General features: G+C 36.8%; 1 protein-coding gene across 5 annotated transcripts; it reads right to left on the reverse strand.

The window, feature by feature from the left end:
- Positions 1 to 2,691: 2,691 nt before the first annotated feature.
- MOSPD1 (motile sperm domain containing 1) lies at positions 2,692 to 15,626 on the reverse strand. 5 transcript variants are annotated; one of them, XM_026082696.1, is made up of 7 exons: positions 15,501 to 15,626; positions 11,454 to 11,710; positions 11,199 to 11,274; positions 7,582 to 7,808; positions 5,504 to 5,665; positions 4,825 to 4,927; positions 2,698 to 3,033 (listed from the first exon to the last, which is right to left on the reverse strand). In XM_026082696.1, exons 2-6 carry the CDS (start codon positions 11,605 to 11,607, stop codon positions 4,863 to 4,865), a joined length of 684 nt encoding a protein of 227 aa, XP_025938481.1. In that variant the 5' UTR covers positions 11,608 to 11,710; positions 15,501 to 15,626; the 3' UTR covers positions 2,698 to 3,033; positions 4,825 to 4,862. The 5 variants fall into 5 exon arrangements, with proteins under 5 accessions (XP_025938485.1, XP_025938481.1, XP_025938482.1 ...); XM_026082697.1 differs by having other exon boundaries at positions 7,585 to 7,808; positions 15,501 to 15,614; XM_026082698.1 differs by lacking the exon at positions 4,825 to 4,927 and having other exon boundaries at positions 2,698 to 3,054; positions 15,501 to 15,623.
- Positions 15,627 to 16,095: the final 469 nt, after the last annotated feature.

Raw genomic sequence — 16,095 nt, forward strand, 5'->3', positions numbered from 1 at the left:
TCAGGTGACTTCCACATACGGCTGCCTGACCCACTCTCCAGTCTCCTGGGGCTTCCTGGGGCCCCTGATGGGAAGAATTGATTACCTGAAGGCCGTATCTGCCCCCAGAGCTCTGAGACAGTAACACAGGATCTATTGTAGTTTTAAGCATTCTGTGATCCACTTCATTGGAGAAAATGGGGAATTCCAAGCATTTTCTGATCCAGACAAGTGCAAACACCTACAGGAGATCATGTACCAAGCCTATAGCTACTAGGAATGACGCTAATGAAAAGCTCTTTAATAGCAGTTTCATTTCCTGCCTGCCAGCACTGCTTGTTTGAGGTATTGGTGCCATAGCAAGTGCTGGGTAAACAAGACAATTGTTTCTGCTGGATGATCTTAAAGCACTCCTAACTGTCTGCTCAAAATACTTTTCCATTTCAAGGAAATRACTGTTTTGTTTGTGTTAAGAGTCAGGAATAGGAAATGACGTGAACACTTAACTGTTTTTCCTGGTGCTTTTAAGAGGAGGCATATTTGCTGTCTCAGGTCTCATGTCCAAAAGCATTCAATGTTTTCCACAGTCCCACTAAAGGAGCCTCTAGGTACTAGATGTGTTTGTGTGTGTAAGGAAAAAATGCATTATAAACCTTGTGTATCCACCTGGTAAAATTTTACTAGTCTCTCCCTGCAATCATACTTTAAAATCAGTTGATACATTCCCCCTCACAGTGCTGAATTAAGTGCTAATGTCCTCAGCTCTTGTGTTTCCAACAGTGGAATAAATTTGTGATTATACAATGCTCTGTAATCTCCCTGAAATAGAAAGAAGTCAAAATTCACATTTTTCATGTTTGTTTTGTCTAAGTAGAAGTTTTATCTGCATCTGCTGAGATGATACACCATCTATTTAATCTTTTTATCTGTGCATTACTCCTTGCTTGACCTTGAAATGAAATGTTCCAATTTTTTAGTCTTTTTTTGTTGCTGATACATTTTTTGTAACTGATTTTTTTTTCTTTCTTTTTTTCCCCCCCTAAACCAATTGCTTTTCTTTAACTTCCTTGAAAAATGACACTGGCAATATAGGTCTCTGTGTCATATAGTCTCACTTCCTAATTCTGGTATGTGTTAGTGCACCGTCATTCAGGACTAAGGTGGCTGCTGGTGTCCAGACTTGGTTATAGCGATTGTGAGTTCCCTGATGTAGGATTTAACTCCCTCTTTTGTACTTCTGCAAGTGCTTGGCAAAACAGGACCCTGGTCCATGATTAGAATGCCGGGGATATGGAAAAGATTTTTTGGTCAATATTTAGCTTAGATATTTAAGACAACACCTTTGAAGAAAGTCCTGCTGTTGCCCACAGAAAAATGTAGGTATCTCAATACATAACATAGACTAATGTACCACATGACAGTTTTTCTCCCTGTTCCACTCCTTTGCCCTTCCTCAAGAAGAGGCAGATGGGGCAGGGTAACCACCTCATGAAAACCAGGTTTAACAGTGTAGGTACTGGAGAATAACAGTGAAGCTACAAGAGTGCAACTCCACAATGGCAGAAAAACAGTTGGAGCTAAATAGGATCTCAGAGTTTGTAGCTGGAAAGAAAGCACTGCACATGCAGCACAGGACTTGGAACACCAAGTTCTCAAAATGGTTAGTAACTTCTTTTTTTTTTTTAAACTGTTAATGTTTCACTGTTTATCATCTGACTCTGACAGATGACACAATCTCAGTCCTTATGAGAATCAAATTAAAGTAACATTTTATTGCCGTTTAAAGACTTAGTGTATTATATATAAAGAAAAACATACAGTGATTATTAACTTAAATTCAACCTCACCTTTTGTGTAATCCCTCTTTTTTTTTTTTAAGCACTCATGTCTGCATGGTTTCTTTATGCCTCCATGCATGAACAGAAAAGTGACTCATAACATGCAGGGGGAAAGAAGGTTTAATTTCCAAAACATTTTTTATACAAATCCAAGTATATTATAGAAACCTCTTATAAACAAGGGATTTCTGTGCATGAACCAAATGCATGAATACTGGGCCCTCAGTAGAAATAAGATTTTTAAACTAAGTATCTCTACAATGAAATATCAAATGAAGGGAAATACTTGTTAAATGAAACAAGATAAAGTGTAAACACTCACCTAGAATATAAAAAAATAAATTTGASCAGGAGGTTTCTCACACAAAAGAAATCCACTATCATAGCTGTTTAAGGGGGAGGTGTAGAGGAATGCCTTTGTTGCTATACTTAGTTTAGTCTCTACCAATAGAAAAATGATTTATCTTCTATATTAGTTTGYAGCGTGAGTTCCACTTGTGTTAATGCCACTTCATTTGTATATTGCATGTATCCCTAAAAAAATGAAAGGATCTAATTATAGAATTGTTTATTTTCTATAATCATGATAAAAATGGCTGTTGCAGCAATTATTTCCCCAGGTAAGAAAAGCACTCAGTGGTATACTTGTAATAATGAAGTAAGGAATTTGAGAACTACTTCTTCACCTAAATTTAATGGTTTATTTCATAGTTTCACTGATGGAATTTTTAATTTTCTTCAATGATTAGGCATGACTTTCATCCTTCTGGTATGTATACAGAAGTGTTATGCACCAATCTCGGTATGTACAACCGCGAACCAAATGAACGTTTTACATAAGACAGTTTGCTTTTATAGTGATCACACACTGATGTGAACATAGACTAAAAATAACAAATGTTGCTTTAATAAGGATTTTGTACAGTAGGCGTAGATATAAAAGTTCTTCAAATTATTTTCACAGGTATCACTGAACATTTCATAGCTGTCTGTTACAGAAGCACCTAAAAGTGCTTGAGTCTTTCATTTATTATACATAGTTAAAATATATTACACTTCTGAAGGTATCTTAAATCACTGAACAGTTTTGCTAGCATCTTAATGAGCCAAATGGGAGTAAAAGGCAGTCCACATTCATGATGTGAATATACAGTAAGGTGTTTGACATCCTATTAAATCATTGCTCATGTTCTCAAAATAACCATGGTGATGAGACCTGAAAGACAAGAATTAAGAACTAGACATTTTAATTTCAGTGAATAAAACATTCAAAATAGAGAAAAGTCAGTTATCCTGTCACAGGCCAGAAAATAAGGTGAGAGCAAAAATGCATACAGAATGAGTTTATATATACACACTTAAGTATTAGAACTATTGCTCCAGAACTTGATGTGGTCAAAATCAGTGTAGGAAATTACACTGAAGAGCAGTAAATCTACTAACAGAACTTTAAAGAAGCTGTAAACGCTCCAGACAATCGTAGATCTCATTGCTAGAAAATAATACCCTTGAGATTTTAACTTAGGTAAGCACAATACTAGCACACAAGATGGCAAATTTGACTGGGGTAGTTATGGGCAGTGTAATTCAAATGCTGAATCATCACTAAGGCTAATTAATGGAAAACTACAAGACATTTTTGTTTCTGCTCTGTGCAGAATAGCATCTTTGTCTAAAACTAGTCTTTGATCAGTTAAGCTTCCTCGCCGCTCTGTACAGGGAGCTTTCTACAGACTCTTTGTTGTGACCTTTAAAAGGGGGAGGGCGAGGAACTGCTCTGATAGTTAAAGGTAAAAACAGTTTAAAAGAGGGGCTCAGCAGACGAAAGCAGGAGATGTGGGGCTAAAAAACCTGTTCATAACACACTGAAAATTTCACTTTAATGATGTGCTGACACAGGAAAAAGTACAAATCTGCAAGTTCTTAGCCATAGGGTTATACTGTACAGGGCAATGAGGCATATGAAAAAACATTAGGCCTCCTTGAATTCCAACCTTACGTAACAAGAAAATAGTAATTTTCTTGAGTTTTCTGAGTTTTTGGGCAATCTTGCTTTCTTCCAGGCTCAGAAAATATTAATATAATAGCCTTTCACTACAGAGAGTTCAGCTAATGTCCAGAGATCTCACCATGGACAAAGAAATTGCTGAGTTATTTTATTATCCTGCCACTACATACTAATTTAAATTATTTACTTTATAAAGATTTCAAAGATAGAAGCATGACAGAACAAAGTTGCAACACTGCCTTCCATTAGATAAGCATTTTATCCATTAAACAGGAAATACAGATCAGCTATTTGTTAAGCTGTGCATTAGCTCAGAAAATCAGTACTACAGGAACTGGAATAGGCCTTAGCTTAGGTTATCTAAATCTTTGCAGAGTAGCAACAGAGGTTACAAAAGGTGCTACAGAAAGCCTATACCACTTCTACAGTGATGTTCATGTAATAAGTGGTTTATTTTGTAAAGCATTTCTGTAAAGGAAATACTTCTCATATGTCACGTAGCCCAGTTGGTGTGGTATAAACCTCCATTTTCAATTAAAAGCTAAGCCTTCCAGTTTGTACTTAGTTGTGGAAGAAAGTGTTTTTGTCTTCTCAAGGGCAATCAAGACCCATAAGAATTGCATACAGAAGAATCTGTCCATGTACCTAAAAACACTGCTACCAAAGGAATCAAAACTGGTAAGAACTTACATGTTACTTTATATTGCATCTAGAAACAGGTAAATTGTTGCAAATGTATCAAGTCATACAGTTGAATACTGTAATTGGCACCAGCTGAAATTGGAGTAATTTTCAAGACTAGAGATAAAAATAAAGCAAAGGCTACTGCAAGGTCCTGATCCGAAAATACATCACCATCAGCTCAGACAGAGATGTGGGCTTTTGGTTAGTGACAGGTGAGTTAAAACACCATTTCAGCACTACAGACTGACTTGAATGAGCCAGTCATTAACATAAGTGTGTACTGAGAACCTGCATCTTTTTCCATCACTACCTCACCTCTATCTTTCAGTTTGAGGCTGCCTAGCTCCCTTCCTTTAACTCCTGATTTCTGCCAGGTAGTGGGACAGGAGAATGAGTTTAGTATGACTGTTCTTCAAATCTGAAACAGTTATAGAAAAATAGTCATATCAAATGAAACGTGCAACTTTTCTATGCTTGCTAATTTAGGAGCAAATTACAAGTCAAGAGTTGTGGATGGTAGTGGTCTACTAGCAAGTAGTTACAACAACTTATTTCTATACATTTCAACTCCTTATTAAGAAGCTAGTGGATGGGGGCTTTCAAACCAGCTCATCTAGGTTGGGGAGAGAATTTAAAATAACAGAAGAGATCTAGGTTCTCCAATATAACAATTCTATATCTCAATGTAAGAATAAGAAACAACAACACATTCCTTTCAGCTTTGTTGGCAGATTATAGGCATTGGCAATTTGACCAGTCGCCAAATTAGCATGTAGGGGCCTGTTTATTACAAATATCAACTAAAATCTAGAATACTTATGATAATTGATTTCTCTTGATATCACTGTGGCTGTACATTAAATATAAGTGGAGATGCAAAAGAAAATGCACTATGGTGCTTTGTCTCCACCAAGTTTCCTGAAGCAATCATGGGAGAAATTTTCTTGAATCACAGAAGTTGCAGGAAAACATTTACAAAATCCAAAATACTTACCTAAAACATAAGCAGCTACTAACTTTTGATTCACACTTAAATGGAGGTAGAGAGGCACCAGGGATTCCATTTCCCCCAAAGTAGGTAGCATTAGTGCTGCAATGCACACTATACCCAGGAAGACTGTTAGTAAACTAGGTCCCGACGAGGCAGTTCTGTTTTCTGAAAAATAAAATTATACCCCTTGTAAGGAATATCTAAGCAGTATAAATGTTAAATATTTTGCAAAAATGTCTGCAGTACATCAGAGCTGCAATATTCTGAGATTTTTTTTTCCTTTGAAGTTTAGGGAAGGGGGGGAGACAAGACAAAAACCCATCTTCCTAAATCTTTTGCATTTTGCAGTGAGAAAGCTGCTCCCTGTTCTGAGCCTGATGCTGGAACTTGTTTTCACATGACTTACCAAACCCCTCCCTTTTGCAGGAACACAGCCTGACAGGCCCAGTGGCTATATATACACACTCATGACAGCTGGATGGTTTCAGCAATGCYTGAGGTTTCACCACGCATCCTGACTCCATGCCTTGATATTCCTTCAGTAATTAGTAATCAATTAGGAAAGAATACCTGAAGGAGCAGCACAGGCAGCAAACTCTGTTTACTTCTCCGGAAAAAAACCCAAAAACCTGGCTACAAGAAGAGCAGAGATTCTTGGGCCAGATGAGTTCCCCTGCTTTCCTTATAGGATTCCAGGGCTGCACCTGCCAGAAGCAGTTTATATGCCATGAAGTAGTAGCATTTGAAAGTTACTTTAAAAACTGTGAGTGTGAAGCACTCTGACAGTGCGGTATAACTACAGAAATGCAGACTACGGATGAAATTCTGTCCTTCGTATTCTTTATTGTGCTGCAGTTTAATAGCTGGAACCTACTCAAAGGCACACTGTGTAACCTTTAAAAAGAGCTGATAATGTGTTAGTTGAATATCTCTAACCAAGTTCTTAAGACCCATTAGAAATTAGCCCGTGTTTCTATCAAGTTTTTGTATTCTCAAGGAAGCTAGCAGTATGGGTCCTATTTTAATTCTGTCAATCCATTATTTCTAGACTGCAGGTTTTGTACAAAAGACTATAGCTGCTCTGTTTACTGTTTTTCTTTAAGCAAGCCGTATAAGGTAGCAAACAAGTTTCTTTTTAAGCAGAGGAATAGCCATTTGGATTAAGACCAGTATCAGATTCTTCAGATGGTTCAAACATTTTGTTCTATGATTCCAGAGCTCTTATAGGTTTACTTTCTTTAACCATGGATCTTCCTATTATCTATCTTGAGTTTTTTTTAGTAAAAGGTGTTTCACCAGCCAATAAACCATATATAAATAGTGTAACAGTTTGGTTTTTATCAGGAAGAACCTTCTCAAGCAAGTTAATCTATTTTCTGGAATTAATTTTGTTCTCATCTTGAAAAACAAACAGTGACAAGAATATTACAGTATAAATCAGTGAAAGTAACAAGATAGTCAAGAATGAGAACCAGTTATAGTACAGTAAAACTCAATACATTTTATATCTTCCCCTACCATTTCAGTTTAATTGTTCAGTCCAGACTTTGCCCGAGGCTGTTGATTCACCTCCTCATGTACATAACCTGCAGAGAGCTTCCAGCTAGCAACTGTACTTTTCTGTACTTTTCAGACTGACAAGGGAGATGGCATAAAACAAGGAGCACTTTAGAAGTTGTTCTGGCAATATTTCCTGCTCATCAGGAAACAGAGGATTAAGGCTTTGGAACAAACTCAGAAGGGGTATATATTCTGAAAGAAAGAGCCCAAGGGAAAAAATAACTCCTATCCTTTTGCAGATGAGTTCCTATTGATTATAATAGGAATTCTGCATCAGAGGAATGCAGTATGTACTCTTCGAGGCACAATATGCGAACTTTGGGCAGCAAAGATTCTTTATCTTAAGCAGAACAGTCACAGTTTGGGTTCTTGAGCACTACCATCCTTCAGTGATAAAGATGGCAGTCTTACAGGTAATTAAAAGTATTAATTTTAAATTTATTTTAGTCTATTTTTTTCTAGTCACTTGAGCCATTCAAAACTGTTTCAGAGGACCTGAGGAGTAAAAGAAAGATTTCAACTACCTGGTTGACACAAAGTCTGCTCAAAAAAGACACTTTCAGTCAGATGTTCTTTTATTCGTTTTTCCTCCTCTTCCTTTTGTTGTTGTTCCTTTGCAGATGGAAGCAGAGTAGCAATAATCTCCTTTCTCCCCAGTGCTTTCCTCTGGCTCTGCTCAGACACTTGCAGACGGAATTTATCTATCACACCATAGTGAGAAGCCCGAACATCTCTGTGACGGATCACACTGCAGAGGAAAATAACATTTTTGAACAGGGGAACTAATAAAGCCAGGTTTCCTATGGAAATACATCCTACATCCCAATGTTTCCCCTTTCCCCTGTACACAGATTCAATGCAATAGTCCAAATCCTCATTCCCTCCTCCTCCTCCACTCAGCATTCTTGGAGACCTGATCTCGCCCTCTCTCCCCCCTCCCCAGGCTGGCTGCACACGAGAGGGTTCTCTGGTTCCCAAATGCACCTGATCCAATCAGCTGACCAAAAAGAATATTTAATTCTTTATCTCAGAACACAGCCTTTGCCTCAATCTAAGACCTAGCTGCCAATTTTCATGAAGTATCAATTATTTGATAGATGCCTAATCCTTTATCAAAGTTGTTTGATGTTGGCCAATGAGTTCAAAAGGTATGGGGGGCAGGGGTGGACAGGGAAGGAAAGAAGAAGAGCCAAACACTTGGACAGACAAGGTGATGGCAAAAGTCAAAAAGACAAGCTTTTTGAGAAAATCATGCTCAAAGTTTTACAATGTTTTCTCAGAAGTAAAACTCATTCCCCCTATAGCAAAAATTGAGCTTGCAATAAAGACATTTTCAAAATCACTAGCCCACCATTCAGGGCATGTTTACAGTGCAGTCAGAATTATAGCTACACATCTGTATAGACATGTCTTGGATGTCTTTCAGTGAGCAAGTCTGGATATCAATACTAGGGCTCTGTGCTGTCAAAGCTTTGTTTATCTAATCTAGCTAACCTTGAGTATGGTTTGCAGCCTGCGTTGAAATGCATGAAGTTGCAGCTACTCCACTAGCCAGCAAGAGCTAGGTGGGGTACATCTGTGCAAGCGGTAGTCACAACTCGGACTGCAGTGTAGACATATCCCTCGAGTCCTGACCAGAGATTCAGTTGTTTTCCAGGTAAACTTCCTCGCTGCCCAGAAACTACACTGAGCTCTACTGTCTTGAATAGGTTGACCAAGATGGCTTCAACAGTAAGACAGAGTGATGGTTGTTATATTCCTTCCAGTTTTACGGTATTTCATAGAAAAACTGTATGCAGGACCCATAAAAAGCAGTTTTAAAATAACACTGATCAAAGGCCATACAGACCTCTCTGTGAATGGTGCTTTGCTCAGCTGTCTCCTCTCTGCAAATATACTACGAAAATACTCACATACCTAGCATTAAGAAAACAATACCATTTAGGTTTTGAAGTCATATCAGTTCTTAGGGTTAATATGGACTGTAATTATTTTTTCCAAAGTGRAATACTTTTTTTTTTTTCCTTGAAAGGCTACCCTACTTTTCTAAGAAAATAACAGCTAATCTGTTTTTTTTTTTTTTTTTTTTTAAAAAAAAATATATATATATATTTGATTTGTAAATCAGCAGTGAGAGTAATATGGTAATAAAACCTGCTGATTTGGCTTCAAGAAAGTTGACGCCTCCTGAGAGGGGGAAAAAAAAGTCCTTTTATCTTTAGTGATACAGGATAGCACTCTTGAAATTGTTCCAAAAAAAGTATCTTTGTGGTAACATACATATTAAAAAGCTGCAAGAAACAGATTTTTATGTTTTAGACTGCATTTAAAGGAACTATATGACATCAAGATATCTACAAAGTCAATCATTAACACATAGCTAGTTCTTGTAATTGGTATCTGGTTTGAATAGACTATTCAACAAGGAAACAGAGAGCAAATCATCTTCTAAGCTAGAAGCTTGCAGGAATATAGGTAGCTCTACATTGCTTTAGAAGCAAAAGCGTGTGCTTATGACAGGCTTTCAGGAAGTAATTTGACTGCTGGCTGGGCAACTGCCTTCACTAAAACAAAAGGCTTTTTTCCAACAATCTTAATTCATACAACTGAACATATCAGGACATCAGGTTCAACTCTTTTCTTCCTTTAACACTTCTTTTTTAAATTTTGTTTCTACTCTTAGTGCCATGGTACTAAGTATCAACCTAAACAGAATCTTTACATAACACTGTGCTATGAGAACATGCATCTGCTGCCAAGCAAAGAGATGTTTCTCTGCAGACCCTTATAAACAGATACATTCTCCTGTTTCTTTTTAGAGATCATTGCATAATTACAAGCTCTGTAGAATATCTGTTTATCTGGCAAATGGCCATACTTAACATAGTACTGCTCATATCCTAGCAGTAAACACTGCCTTTAGACGACAACCATTGCAACAGGGTGGGGTTTTTGCTACAGAAAAAAATCCTGTGGAAGAAGCATACATCTTATTTTTGTTTAGTTATTAAAAGACTTTTGTCAAAATGAACTAAATGTAATCAACATTGTGTAAGTGTCTGCTAAAGACTAGAACAGCTCACTAATACACCTGTATCTTCTGATCAGTTTTGTGCTGATGTTAGGATTACTCCCCTGCCCAATCGAACTTATTAGTCCAAACAGTGTTTTAAACATGCTCTCTATTTGGCGAGTCCCTAGAATTTTCTAAATTATACCTAAGGAAACTAGCATAAGGAAAAGACCAGTTTCCTAAGCACAGTACCGTTTACCTGGCAAAACCTAGATCATTCAGTAGTTTTTTGGTTTTTTTTTAAAATGGCTGTTCATTAGCCAGAGATTCCAGAATCTTACAGTTGGCAACTTTCTAGTCAGAAAGCTCGGTCTGCTCTTTTAGGTACTTCATACTCTCTTTAGCCATACCTGACTACCCAGAACTCACATACATCAGCACAGAAATAATGTGGCAAATGGAAGATCAAAAAGGTCAGGCTATTTTAAATTAAATATCTATTGCTTTCTCGACTTTGAATTATAGCAGCCTACAGGCCCTATACATTGCTGTGGTAACTTAACCGATCTTCATCTTTTCTCTGTTATTGGTTTGGGACCTGGAAGGATAAACAAGGAAAGGAGAGAGAGAGACAACAAGAGTGGTGGTCAGGGGGAAAGGTAGGCAAAAGTACCTTTATTAAACATGTCCCAGGAAAGTGTGCTCAGTAGAACTTCATACATTTTCATTTTGCCAATCTGCAAACAAATATTTCTCACAAAGAAATCCCAACCCTGGGGGTCTTGCTTTTCTTAGAAATAAAGTACTTAGAGGAGACTCATATTACTCTCACTGCTGATTTACAAACTATACTACAGGATGCATTTACTAGCATTTTACTTATGCTTAAAGACAAAATTAAAAAAGAAAATATATCCGCTATTCCAGTACCTCTGCCCTAAAGCAAAGAACAGCAAAGACTGGGCAGCCAGAAGAATATAAGAGATTAGAAAAATACTATATATTTATCCAATTTAATTTATACTATATATGCTGGCATTTACTACCTCTTGAATAATAAAGGCAATCAAGGTATTTTCAAATGTCCTATAATTAGGAAAAAATAAATAACCAACTTTTACTTACATATCAACACAGCATTGAGGCTTCACTGCACCAGCAGCATCAACCACCGCATATTTATTGGGAGTTGTACAAAGAACTGCAATTGAAAAGGACAGTAGYAGTAATAAAACATGAATCCCTCACAAACTGTATAAACAGATTTACATATAGGCACAAGTTTAGTTTTGCCACCAATATGATTTGTTACATGAAATRTAGTTAGGCTCTTCAAGATCACAACTAACCCTTTAATAGAACTTAACCTAGGAAACCCACCTTTGAATTTTAAGGCAAACTCATAGGGGTTATAAAGAGTCAACACCTGCTTGTGTGTTGACTGGTCATCTGCATAAAATATAAGTTCTGTAGGAAAAACAAAAACAGGAAGATTTCCTTCCACTAACTCTGGCTGTCTTTTTTGTTGCTGCATTGGCACTGAATCCTCCTTGCTGCTTCTTGTGTTCTTATGATTCTGTATCCTCAGAGACTCCAGGTTTTGAATCGTTTAAGAATTCCAAAGCATTTTGGCAATTCTGAAGGGGAAAAAGGAAAAAAAAGAGAAAAGGGAAGAAGATTATTTCCATAAATCCATAGCAAACTGATGCAGACAACAAAAATGTAAAAAATATAGAACCTGATGCTTGGTTATGAATCTATATTTAAGTTCCTTCAAAAATATGGAAATAAAAAAACATATTTGCATCAGGTTTCCCTCTAGTTAAAAACACCTGAGAAAAGACAGAGCAGAAATGAGGAAGCACAAGATATAAGGCAGCAGTAGTCATCATTTAAGCAGGAATCCTGCTGCAGCAGTGACCTACTCAAAACATTCCAGGATGAAGTGTAATAMCTTATGTATCTGCTCACATATGCACTGAGGTATGTCAAATCACAGATTCAGAACAAAAGAATGGAGAACACCTGCATGCCTTGCTTAAACTAAACTCATTACAATTGGATGKTAGTTAAAGGCAATTAATTTAAAAATAACTGGGATGAATAATACCAAATAGATTTTGGATTTGTTATTTGATTAAAAAATAAGAAAGGTATTCTACCACTACTGTCTCTAACTGAAGTACAACCATCATAGTTCTCCCTCCCACCACCCCCAGTTTTGTTTTATTTTGAGTGTCACTCCAGAACTAAAACCAGAACCCATGACCTGATCAAGCAACAACCCTAAATCCAATTCATAAGATAAAGTTAAGGCCAGATTCCTGAATGTACTTATCATTGACTTTACATACTACAGACAGAACAAAGTAAAACAGCTACATATGTCTTTTTCCAAGAACGTTGTATTTTACTGTATCTCCTATAGATTACTAATCAMATTCAAGGTCTCCTTTGCAGCTTAATGTTATTCTACCATAGAAAATATTAAAAGAAGAACACAAATAGCTTCCTGCTGACTTATTAGCTGTAAATTCCACTTCCAATGAAGCTTTATAAAAYAATGTCCATTTCAGGTGTTCACTGGACTAGTAAACTAATCTGGTAGCACCTGAAGAAACTTAGTTTCTAAGATTTCTAGCAGAGAATAGCCCTAGCATTATGAACAATCAAAAATATGTGCTTATTTTTATGTTCTGAACATYATAATGTTCACATTTCCAAGCACCAGATAAATTTTTCATATTTGAAACAACACACAAATGTAGACGTTCATTAGAACATGCGTAGACTGCTTTTGTAGTTCCTTTCACACCTTCATATCTGCGGGATCTGATCCTTATTCACAATCTAAGCTTTTCAGCCTCTCTATTTTTTAAAAATAGAAAATTATCCTTGTAGAATTTAAAAGTATGGTTCTTGCTGGAATCTCTTTCCCCAAGATCCAGTTTCTTTTCAGAGCACAGATTTATTTCCAGTTCACTGAAATGCTACTAATAATATTCTGAAAACAAATCTCCAGTGACAGTGTTCCAAGTTGATGTTCTGCTACCTTTTTAAGAAGGGTCTAGAAAAAAAAAGCAGATCTGTAAATGGCAATTTGGGTTCTAAGTGCTTGCTAGAATTTTGGTAAATCCCTTTTGTTCCAGAAGAACTAATAAACTCTGGAATCACTTTGCACAGCAAGTCTAGGTATTATTTCTTGAACAACTTAATGTACTATTGCTGAGTAAGAATCATTGTTCCATTCAAATACATGAAGATTATATGAGGATATCTAATGTGGAAAAAACTGCCAGCTCACAAGAATACAAAACAATTTATTCTGAAACTTCTTGCAGGCAGAACATTAAGAAAAAATCCTGTGAAAAGTTAATTCAGTGCAATACACAATAAGCATGTATGCGAACCAAAGGTTCTCATACCTATACATACTGCAAACATTATACATACATACAGGCAATCTTCTGAAGTGAACAAAAGTTATTTTTTCTAATAAATGCTTTAAAYCATATTTTAATATGTTCTTCAGACTACCATACAACCAAAACTACTGCTAGGTGTTTCAAAGTGACTGTATTTACTAAAATTAAAAAAGATTATTTCAAATCATTAGCATGATGTTGATGCTTTACTGTTTATTTAAATTCTGCACTCATTGCTGTCATTCTGAATCCTGGAGTCATACTACAAGTCCAGCTCCCCATGATCTTCAGCTCAGCCAACAGCAAAGGTTTAGATTTCCAAAAACTCACAAATCACAACGTCAATGGAGGTATGGATCACTAAGCCTAATAGCTGGCTTCCTTATGTACTCACCAAAAACACAGTGCATAACCCCCGCCCCAGGATTCCACAAACTTGCAGGCTGAAAGCCACTAATCTTAAAAAAAAAAAAGTATATCCTGCTATTGCTTCCTTTTCTTATTTAACTTGGCTGGATAAGAAGTTACCACTCAAACCAGCAGAAGTAAAACCTGGCAAACCCAGGTCTATAGCACACATTTGCCAACACAGCAGTGTCACTCAGGATATAAATTTGTGTGACATTTCTATGAAAGCAACAAGCACCCATGTGGAGACAATTATTTTGTCTTAAAAGTCACCTAGCTGGAATATCCCACCAATAACATCAGTAAAAGTACTTTTCCCCAAGACCACATTATAAACTACACATATGCTGAGGACATTTGCTGGTATAGTATTAATAACAGCCTACCTTTCATACAGCACTCATCAACCTGAAACTTTAAAGATCTTTACACAGAAAGTCTGTATTATAAGAACTTCTTTGTGCAGACTAAACCTAAGCATCATTCCTATAAGTGTTCAGAATACAGCTACACAACAGACTGCCTTTGGTATCCCAGCTTGCTCATTTTAAACGAACTTCGATATCGCTATTCTACACTGTGAGCAACACAGGCAGATTCTTAACGTTACAACTAAATTTTCACAGTCAATAGTCACCATGATCACTTGCACAATGTGAAGTTAAGCACAAGCAAATCTTTGCAAAACATAGATCTGTGGCCTTACTTCTGCGACCTAAACTGTGCAGATGGAGTCCTCCACCAATGAAACTCTACACAGGTGCAAGACTCTGTCAGAAATAATGCTCGTTACAGGACATGGGCCAAAGCATAACACCTTAGCAATGTCAGCCAGTTTTCCAACACTCTTTGAAGTCAGGACAAACAATTGTCACTGATAATTTTTTAGCTCAATAAAGATCTCTCCTCCCTGAAGTTACTAAATATAATACTGCTTGTAGCACAGATCCGCCAGCATTTCCTTTGAAATCCCTCTCTTCATAAATTTAACTTGACAGAAAAAAAAAAMCATGAAATGTAACTTTCCTCTAGGCTCAGAAATAAAAACAAATCACAGTCAATGTTATTTAACAAGATCCACTGAAAAATTAAATCAAATGAGGAAGTTTTTTGTTCCATTTTGACTTCCAACAGCCTCATCACCATGACTTCTGAATGTTTTTTTTTTTTTCCCCTCCTAACAATTGCAAATAACTCTACAGAATATCATCTGGTAAACATTTTATCCAGAACATAGCCTCCTTAGAGTCTTAGTCTCCACATTTCTCTTTTAAAATTTTTCTAATTAGTGTTATCTRTTTTTGTTATAATGCAATAATATCTCATAGTCTACCCTCTAAATCTACACAATAAACTTTCCTACACTATATACTCAAGTAAATTCATGAATGAAGTATGTATGCCTTTTGAGCGTGGATTTACAAAATAAGCCACAAACTCTTCTTCAAAAGTMTTTCCTATGTCAAGCTGAGCAATTACTTTAAGCTGCATGCAAATACAGCATAACATCTGGAGCAGGTCTATTAATATTTTGTTTCTCCAAAAGTTTTTGGAGCCCTGAATATGCGCTTACACAATCTAATGTTTAAACTACCTGCAATTATTTGGGAGAGTCATCCAATGATTAGAGCACAGGACCAGGAGTTGGGATGGCTGGACTCCATTACTGCTAACTCCGTCACTGACACTCTGTGACCTTGAGCGAGTTGGTTAACCTCACCTCAATTTGCTAATCCATAAAGGCACATATTCTGCAAAATATTTAAGTAGGCGGATAGTGACATTTAAACTGGCAGAACTACTCTGAGACTTTGCAAAACCTAGGCCAAAATATACTGCTGTTTACTTCTCTACAGGATGATGTGAAATGTAATTAATAACTGTCTCTGGGATGCTCTGGAGATGAAACAATCYTGGAGCATTACCTATTAGAGCGGATGACTACAACATGAATAAATCGTGCTGATACAAACACCAAGATTTATTAGGTCCACATTAATTTATTTCCTTCTATTTTTCAAACGTTGAAAAGGTGACAGTAACACAGATTTTACTCAAATACAAACGAGATATGCGCAAAAGCAGAAAAATGGGAAATAGCACCTGTGCATTGTTTCTCCTCCATGCTATTACCTGCCTCGGAAGGACTGACCCTAGGGCAGACTTTCAAGGGCACATCTGCTTTAACC

The sequence above is a fragment of the Apteryx rowi genome, unplaced genomic scaffold (assembly GCF_003343035.1).
Source record: "Apteryx rowi isolate R43461 unplaced genomic scaffold, aptRow1 scaffold_59, whole genome shotgun sequence".
Taxonomy (NCBI): Eukaryota; Metazoa; Chordata; class Aves; order Apterygiformes; family Apterygidae; genus Apteryx; species Apteryx rowi.